This window comes from Theobroma cacao, chromosome 6 (genome assembly GCF_000208745.1).
Source record: "Theobroma cacao cultivar B97-61/B2 chromosome 6, Criollo_cocoa_genome_V2, whole genome shotgun sequence".
In the NCBI taxonomy this organism is placed as follows: domain Eukaryota; kingdom Viridiplantae; phylum Streptophyta; class Magnoliopsida; order Malvales; family Malvaceae; genus Theobroma; species Theobroma cacao.
Window position 1 is genome coordinate 7,543,726 of NC_030855.1, and position 9,466 is coordinate 7,553,191.

Consider the following 9,466-nt stretch of genomic DNA (forward strand, 5'->3'; position numbering starts at 1 on the left):
AAATAAAGAAGGCCCTCCTCATCACTCCCCAATTAGAAATTTTTCCCTTTTATCAATTTAGTACTTTTGTCTGCATTTGAATATCTTATTAGATATTACAATGTCAAGTTTCTTTCTTTTTTTTTTTTTTATAATGGAAAAAAAGTCAGTGCTCTTGTTTATCTAAACTGTCTTTTAGCATTTTAATTTTAATATTTTCTAATATCAAAGTTCCTTGATTTTAGATTTACAATATATAGTTAAAAAAACTTGTTAAAATTTCAAAGTAAATGAAATTTTTAATTATTTTAAATTCCTTTTTAACTATTATTGAAATTAATTTTTCATTTCGAGATTTATACCATATCTTGCCACTTAGCTCGTATTCTTTCTATAATTCAAAATATGTTGCACGTAAATACTTAATTTTATTTATTTTAAATAATCATTATATATAAACACAAATATTACTAAAATATAAAGTTGGAAGTATAAATAATTAAAATTTTCAATATAAATCATTCAATACCACTAGAATTAAGAAAAACGCTTCTTTAATGAAAGTCATTTAATACAATTAGAATTCTTATGCTTTATTAATATTTATAATAAAAATATTTAAAATGATAATTTAGAAATATAATGAAAAATATATCAGTTTCCATCATAAATAATTATAAATTATAATAAAGTTATTCGAAATAGCAATTTAGAAATATAATGAATAATTTTTTTTCTTTTGTCAATCGAAACTTATACACACATTCCTACTTATATATTACATTATTATAGATTATAGATTAAATTAGTAATAAATTTATTTTCTCAGTTTTCAATATTTAAATAAATTTGGCTTTTTATTTTTATTTTACTTAAAATAATAACTGGCCAATCAATTATCAAATGCATCATAATTACAAAAAGATAACACACTTGCATTAAGGGATCAAAGAAAGCAAATTCATACTTGAAAGTGGTGAAAGAAAATTAACCACATATCATGATTTTTTTTAATACATTTAATTTTTGTTTATACAATGAAAGATCATTCTCTCTTATCTCATAAATTTTATTTCCGTCATTTCAAAACATTAGACAAATATTTACAAGTTTGAACTTTCAGTTCTAATTATCGGTGTCCCTTCGAGGACACTTATCAAGAAATTTAACTCGTATACACGATAATTTAGATATAAACCAATAGCCAAACAAAAAATGGAATACCCAAGATTGCTTTCCTAATTATGTAATTCGATCAAAATGAAGTGATAAAGGGAGGACAGCTTTCTTTTTTTTTCTTTAAGCAAAAAAAGCAAACATTTATGGCAACACAAGAGAACATGATTAGCTAGTAGCAAAGGACAACTTGACTAGTTGAGTTTGTGATATGCTTTTGTATTAGTTGCAATGTCATTTCACGCTGACTATATAAACCATGATGAAATGCTAAAGCCATTGATATGATCAACTCTCTTGGTTGGAAACCAAGTTCGCTGAGGCAAAGAATACGAGAGTTATGCAATATAATTCTCAACTACACAAGTAAAGTTAGACGCCAAAATGGCATAACTTAAGAGGTGATGAAGGCTAATTTTATTTATAATCTAATTCTAATTGATTAGCAGTATTATAGTACAAGTCTAACTAGATAATATAGTTTAATTAGTTAACAATGCTACATTATAACTCTAATTAGATCATTTGTATAATTTTCTTAACAAAATATATTAACAAGAAAATACATGGTTGTTTTTTTTTTTTTTTCAAGAGCAACACAATCTTCATATGATATTAGTTTAATTTATTGTCGAAATAAAATGGTTAAACTCTTTTTTTTTTGTTTTATTATTTTTTTAAAAAATAAATAATATTAAAAGTTGAATTTAATATCTCTATTCAATCTTATCATACCTTTATCCCTTGTCTTACATCAAGTGATCCCTTTTTCTTTTTACAATTTTGCTACTGGCATGATTGCGTGGATCAATATTACTAACAAAAATTTGTGAGTTTGCTTTGATTTATGGCATTTTCCATTTAAAAGAGAGGAGATTCGGTGTGTTGGCGCTCAGAGCTTTCCGTTTCATTTCATCCATCCGTTTTGGGAGACAATTGTGTGGGTCATCCCCAAGCTTACTATATGGGTGATTTTTTTAAAAAATTCTATTAAAACATAAAAATTCTCATGTTCCAAAACACTTAATGCTGACTAATTAGGAAATACATTATTAAATTTTCATGATATAATCCAAGGGTAATGTGAGAAGTGAATCTGTTGTTTAAAAAGTTGAAAATTTTGAACTGGTGGTGGAGTTGTTAATTGAATTGTACTTTCTCCGTCAATCCGCATCATGCAGTCGAAACCGTGTAGGAATTTAATTTTCAAAGCTGAAAAGGGTACGACTTACTCAGATGGATGGCTCCCTCTGCCACATACAACGTCCTTTTCTTCCCTAATTACCACACTCTTATTTATTTCTATAAATATATTTCTTTGTTAACTTGTTAAAATTGAGCTTTCACTTATAATTGAAAATCCAATCAAGTGGCAAATGTGTTGAGAGAAATATATATAATTAAGAAAAAACGTTAGTTTTATGTTAATCATCTAATTGCCTAATATTTCTAATTATATAAATTACTTAATTACAATAGGATTATACTACAATACTATTAATTAATTAAAATTAAATTATAAATAATATTACAGCTTTGATTCAATAATATTAAAATTGTTTCTTCTCTTAACAAAAGCGGGACGAAAAGAAAAAAAAAATGGCACAAACTGATTAAAAAGCTTAATCTGAGGCACAATATCAAAGGTTAATATTAATATTCAATGTGCAATTTTTCATTTTCGCTATTAGATATTCAGCATTACTCTAAGTAAGAAACACCTAATCCCACCTACTAAAAAAAGGAAAAAAACACTAGGAAAACAGAAAACGAAATTCATCTAATTCCCTGATATTTATTCCCGCACGTGACATTCAAACATTACACTCAGCCCATCCTTCTTCCAAGTCCTGACTGATTCTCCTCCTCAACCTCATCACACGTGCCACCCTTGGTTCCACCGCCACGATCAGCTTCGCCGGCACACCAGACAGCTCCTCGAGCCTCTTCAGGTTCTGCCACGAGGCCAGCGACCTGTCCCCACTCATCCTTAGCCCCACCCAAAACGCCGCTGCCAAGCTCACCCTGAACGGCAGCGCCGCCAACCGCTCTAAACACAATTGCAACGCGGACGTCGCCGTAGGCACCACGGACTGACGGTTCACCGCTAGCTTCTTGCACCAAACAGCGAAAACACCCTCCAACTTATTATTCGTATTCGGAACCTCGGAAACGGAGGGGGAGGAAGAATGGCTTGGCTTGGTGGATCTTGATCTCACGAGTATCCTTTTGGGTTCGAAATCTGTGGAGGAAGATTCATTGGTAGAAAGACAATCGGAAGAAGAGGATGAGAGAGTGGAAGAAGCCATTAGGTTGGTGTTATGAGAAGAGCAAGGTTTGCAAAGATGGGTGGTTTGGAACATTAGGTGGGATGGAGGACCCCAGATGGGTTTCTGGCAAAAAGAAGATTTACAGTTTGTACAGAGAATGTTACGGAGATGACGAGCAACGAGAAAGTTGGCTTGGTGAACCTTGTCGTCGCACTGCCAACAGAGAAATGCAGCGTCTGCCAAACAGTAAACAAAGGCTTCTTCTTGGCATAGCTCGCAAAGCTTGCCTGCACTTTTCATTTTTGTTCTTCTTTAGGTAAAATTAATGGGTGGTTGTTGCTAGAGAGGGGGAGGGGAAAGAAGTTGGTTTTATCACTGCAGAGAAATGACGACGGGAGAGAGAATTCAGGGAGAGTGAGAAAGAGAGAGATCGAAGGGGAAACCACGAGATTCTATATGGCTGGCTTTATTGCCAAAAGGATTCTAGCACTGGAATGGGAAGGACAATTTAAAAAACACAAGAAAGAAAGAAACGGGAGATTTAGGGAGGGAGAGATTTGAGGAGAGAAAGAAAAAAAAAAAAGAAGAAGAGAAAAGGAGAGAGCGATGTTTGGGGAGAGAGATAGGCGGTGGAGAGAAACTGCGTGGAAGAGAAATGGAAATCAATAAACAAATACAGATGTAAGAGCGAGAAAGCATTTAGAAACTCGGAATTGAGATTTGTGTGGTTTTTGTGCTTCTTAGCATTACAAAATAAATAAATAAAAGCCTTTTTTTTATTTATTTATTGGGTAATTGGTTGGGTGGAATCATGAATGGAGGAGTATTTACGCTCAGCCTCTTGTTTTCTGGTGCTCCTTCCCTTCGCCTGTCCACAAAAACCTCGTTTCCCTCGAAACACTCAACCACATCACGTCTCGTTCTTGCCCCGTCCCCGCTCTCCTCCTGCCCTATCTCTTTCATATTTTTTGCCTCACCCTCCATGCCTCGTCTAATTTTGTATTTCCCACCATTTCAACATTCTCTTTCAATTTTACCCCTCCCTTATATTTAAAATCTTTGTTAATCATTATTAATAGATTGATGACTTGATAATGTTTAACTTACTGATACTATGCTAACTTACATATAAAAGCTTTTGTTTTGACACACTATATGTTAGATATTTTTATTCAATCTTTAATGGGATATTAGTTTAAAATGCTAGTAGAGTTAATCGATAATATAATTTTTTTATATGATAAATACACTTCAAAGGTAAAGAATTTTTAGTGAATAGAAAATTTTGACCATCAAGTAATACTGTGATAAGAGAGATGTAATATTCAAGAAAGAAATGTGATCTCCATTTTTTAGGATTTCATAGAATTGTCGGAATGTGAAAAAAAGGTGAGGGAAACACTAGGTTGCATGATATAAAGAGTATTTCATGGATTTAAACACTAATAAGTCTAAAAGTTGGGTTTGTTTCGAGACTCGAATTTAGTATTTTTGCTTATAAGTGTTTTCTCTTTTTTATAAACTCTACATTATTGTAATTGATTTTCTTATTCTTTCAAACACGTACGTACTAAATATTGAATCACGTTATCTATAATTTTGGTGTGTTTGAATTATTTTCGTGTTGATCTAATTATTGAATATGTTCCTACTTGAAATCATAACATACATACATACATACATACACACACACACACTTGAAATCTAATTTTTAAGGTAAAATATGTTTAATTTAACCTTTTATTTTAACGAATTAATCAAACATTATATTCTTGTTGATTTTCTACAAGTCAATATTACATAAGTAGGGACTTTTAAGCAGTTGATCTAAATGATAATGGTACAAAAAATAAGGTACTAAGATTCTAAAATTTGTCAAGGTATTTTATTATTCTTAAGTGCCACAATTATTTTAATTATTTTTATTAATTAATAATTAAAACTACCCAATAAAAGAAGCTTAAAATGGAATACATCGTCATTGAAGCCATACTTATTAATCTCATAGATTCACAAAGAAAAAAATAAATTATCTTTTTAGTTATTTAACTTTTTGAATTTTTTTTTGTTTTATTCCTCAATTTTTTTAAAAAAATAATGTTCTAATCACCAATATTTATAAGTATTATTGTTTTGATGATTCAAACATGAAAAAATAATAGACCTTTGACTTGACATTTCATATCAATTGCTCTGTCTTATGATCATGTCCATGTAAGAATAAAAGAATTAATAAAAATAAACTAAAAATTTTCTATAAAATATTTCCTTTTTACCATGTGGGCATGGTCTGGTAGGACATTAAATAATCAAAACAATAACACTTATAAGCGTTAGTAATCAAAATGTTATTTTTGAAAATCAAGTGATCAAAATATAAAATCTCAAAAAATTAAGTGATCAAAAAGATAATTTATATAAAGGTAAATTTATAGCAATTTTGGTCATTTTAAAAGACATATAAATACTTTTCAACTCATTTTATAGTAATAAGTACCATAAATAAACTAGGAGTAGTTATTGATTAGAATAAACTTTTTTTTTTGTAAGCCATACATTTTACACCATTACATGTGTTTCATGCTATAGTTATTTATCTCCTCCAAGAAACAATATATCATATTTACATCGTGTATTTGCTCTCCGTCATATTTTTTTTTATTTTTTGGGCTTCTTATTTGAAAATTCTATTTATTTTCCTTTTTGAACACAAAAAGTTATTTTCTAAAAAATATTTATATACATTTTTTATTTGTAGCGTTAAAAGTCAGTAAATAATATTATAAAAAATTTAAAATTCTAATGTAAATTTTTTAGATTCAAACTTTTTCTTAAATCGAATGCTAAATAAAATGTGATTTAAAATAGGACAATTAAATTATATATGTAATAGACTTGTAAATCTCAATTAGATCGCATTTATATATTTGTTTGTGTGAATTTCTTTTCAATCTATAAAAAAAAAAAGGATAAAAAGAAACGATGGTCATAAATGAAAGGAATGTTGACGTTTGGAGGAAAGAAAAGAATAATTAAGAAGTTGATGGTCGTCAGTGAAAATTACTGAATTTGGGAGGCTACGTATAAAAATATATGAAAAAAGGTCAATATGTGGTTGGGCTTCCAAAATATCTAAGGCTTTGGAAGGGAAAGTGAGACCCACACCAGTAGCCAGTGGTCCACAAGGCCAATCCTCTGCCAAGAATTGCCAAAGACTTTCATTAGACCACCACGTGTCAATCTTTAACTACGTCTTCATTATGAATTCGTGTCTCTGGTGATTGTGTCAATACACAGTTCACACATACAAATTCTTATTTACGCATCTTGTTGACTTAATTAATTAACAATTACTGAATTGGTAATCTTGATTTTTTTAATTAAAGGAAGAAAATTTGAATTTTATTATTTAAATATAGAATTATGTATTAATTAATAAATCAAATACTTGAATATAATTAATAACTTTCATCCCTTACAAATTAAAAGAAACAAAATAATAGGTTAAGTCAATCCAAAATGAAAAGCATAATATTTGAATTTTTTTAATTATTTAAAAAATTTAAATAAATTGTTATTTTTTATTATATATAATTAAATTTTTATATTTTTATTTTTAATTATATAAATTCTTATAATTAATAATTGAGTAATAATCATTAATTAAAATAGTAATTGTAATTTTATGTTTATATTGATGTGATATAAAAAGTAAAAATATCATTTGACAATATCGTATCAAAATATCAATTTATCATTATTTATTTGATGAATTAGTATATTATGTTAATTTGGTACTTATGATAAGTAATATTTTAATGAATAATAATTAATTATTAATTAAATATAAAAATTTATTTAATTTAAAATAAAAATAAAATATAATAAAAAATAATAATTTATTCAAAATTGTTAAAAATAATTTAAAAACTTTAAAGTATTAGTTAAATATATGAACACTCCACCATTTGTCTTTGTCTTGTAGTGATTTTAATATTCTAAATAGAGTGGCGGACGCAGACTCAAAATTGAAGGAGGTTGATTAGATAAATGAGGCAGGATTCATAGCGGAAGATGGGCCCCTACAAAACAGTAAATAGTGACGTGGAAAATCTGTACCGACAAATACGACTGTGGTCTCGATTTTCAGCCACAACTACGAATCCATGGCAGATGTTTCTTTTTGTTCAGAAGGAATCATGCAGATACCACAGAAGAATTGTAAATTACTTGTGAAAGCGAGGGGTCACCGACACGTGCCGAGAAAGAAGAGGTTGGAGCTGGCGGCTCATAGGCGACCACGCAGCATCTAGCGGTGGTTGTTGCATAGAGATGGCGTGACTGGAATGATTTAGTGGTACCCACTCTAATGGAAACCCATGCCTTTTTTTTACAAAAAAAAGAAAATGAAAAAGTGCAAAACTCTACAACCTGGTGAGTTTGACTTCCATCTCTACGGCTGGCTGGTGCCATATCAAAATCAATCAGATAAAACACACAAGTATGTAGTGAAGGATTACTCAATTGATACCAGATTACATTAATTGAATACGAGTGTCAAGGTGTATCAAATGGAATTTGATCCTTTTATCATTTACTTGTTCAAATTCATACATAGGTGAAAAATTAACATAGACAGATGTAGAGACACAAATATTGTTTAAGCTCTAAGGATTAATCGAGTCAAGTTACTTTATTTTGAGTTACTCTTAATTTTTGATTTGGTGCAATTGCTGTATAACCGAGCATGATTTGCATTGTTGATTTTGAGCTCGAACTCAAATCGCTTAATTAATGAGTTTATCAATTGTAATGGACTTAATTTGCTTTTTTGTTTGGGACCTTTAAGACTAAAAAGGCTAATATACGCTCCAAATAAAAGCCTCCTCATCCCTTCTCACCCATATGATCAACTGGTGGCCACTACAACCATCACCAGCTTAGAATCTTGAGCTAGTCTTCACTGCAACTATCACCACCCTAACAAACTCGTTTTCCCTAATATCTTTGTTTACTTTTGAGTTCGATTCCTTAGCTGTTGTTGCCATCGTATTCGACGCTGCTTTCACCATATCGTTACTACAAAGAAAAAAAGAATAGAAATTTTATTGACGAAAATTTTCATCGACATATAGTCGGAAATACCTTTGTTGGTAACAACCTATTCGTCGGTATTTATCTTTTCAAATGATAATTTTTGACGACTACTTTTCGTCAATAATTTGATCGGTGAAGTAATGAATCCGTCGGTAATATGTTTGATAGATTTTTTCTTTTACCTCATTGGTAAAGAAGTGGATCCGTCGGTATTTTCGTCAATATTCTTAGTAACAATAATTAAAAAATAAATATAAAAATACTAATGGAAAGCATAAGATTTCATTTCATATTTAGATTTCAAATGAATAATAGAAGTTAAAATAAATAATATTATGAAAAAATATTTATTTTTAATAAAATATAATACAAATTGTATTAGTCGATATACAATAAAAAAAAAAAAACAAATCCCATTGTTCCACAATCCACAATATGCCTAAATCATACAAATTTAAGTACTACTATCGTCATTCGATCGTGCCTCCTCACTATTAGACAAGTTTGGCTACTATGATGAAAACCCGGAGTGTTGTGCTGGTGTCACAAACTGGAGGATTTGTGCAATGTTTGACTTCATATTTAACATCTCATTGCCAATGGAGTTGATTTTTACTTTCAGTGCTTTGTAGTTCCTTGAGATTTGACTAAGTAGCGATTGTAAGGTTGTCGGAAGGGGTTGGATCGCAAACGGACCCAACGTCTGAGGTCCACCAAGTATTGATGTAGTTGACACCCTGTTGCTAAACTTGTAGACGTGCGTCTGAGTGGTCTATGAGCGTCTAATAGCCTCCATCCATGCTTGTGAATTCAACTTCGGTTGGGAATATGGCTCTTGATTGTACTTTTGTGATAGTACAAAATATATGTGTCATGACCAAAACCTCGGGGGCCATGACCGGTGCAAGAGTATGATGGGAAATTCTGTCACGACCCGGAACCTC

At 30.3% G+C, this 9,466-nt stretch overlaps 1 protein-coding gene across 1 annotated transcript; it reads right to left on the reverse strand.

The window, feature by feature from the left end:
- Positions 2,769-4,270, reverse strand: LOC108662377 (B-box zinc finger protein 32-like). The gene has a single exon (XM_018122560.1). The coding sequence runs from the start codon at positions 3,723-3,725 to the stop codon at positions 2,970-2,972; it is 756 nt and encodes a 251-aa protein (XP_017978049.1). The 5' UTR covers positions 3,726-4,270; the 3' UTR covers positions 2,769-2,969.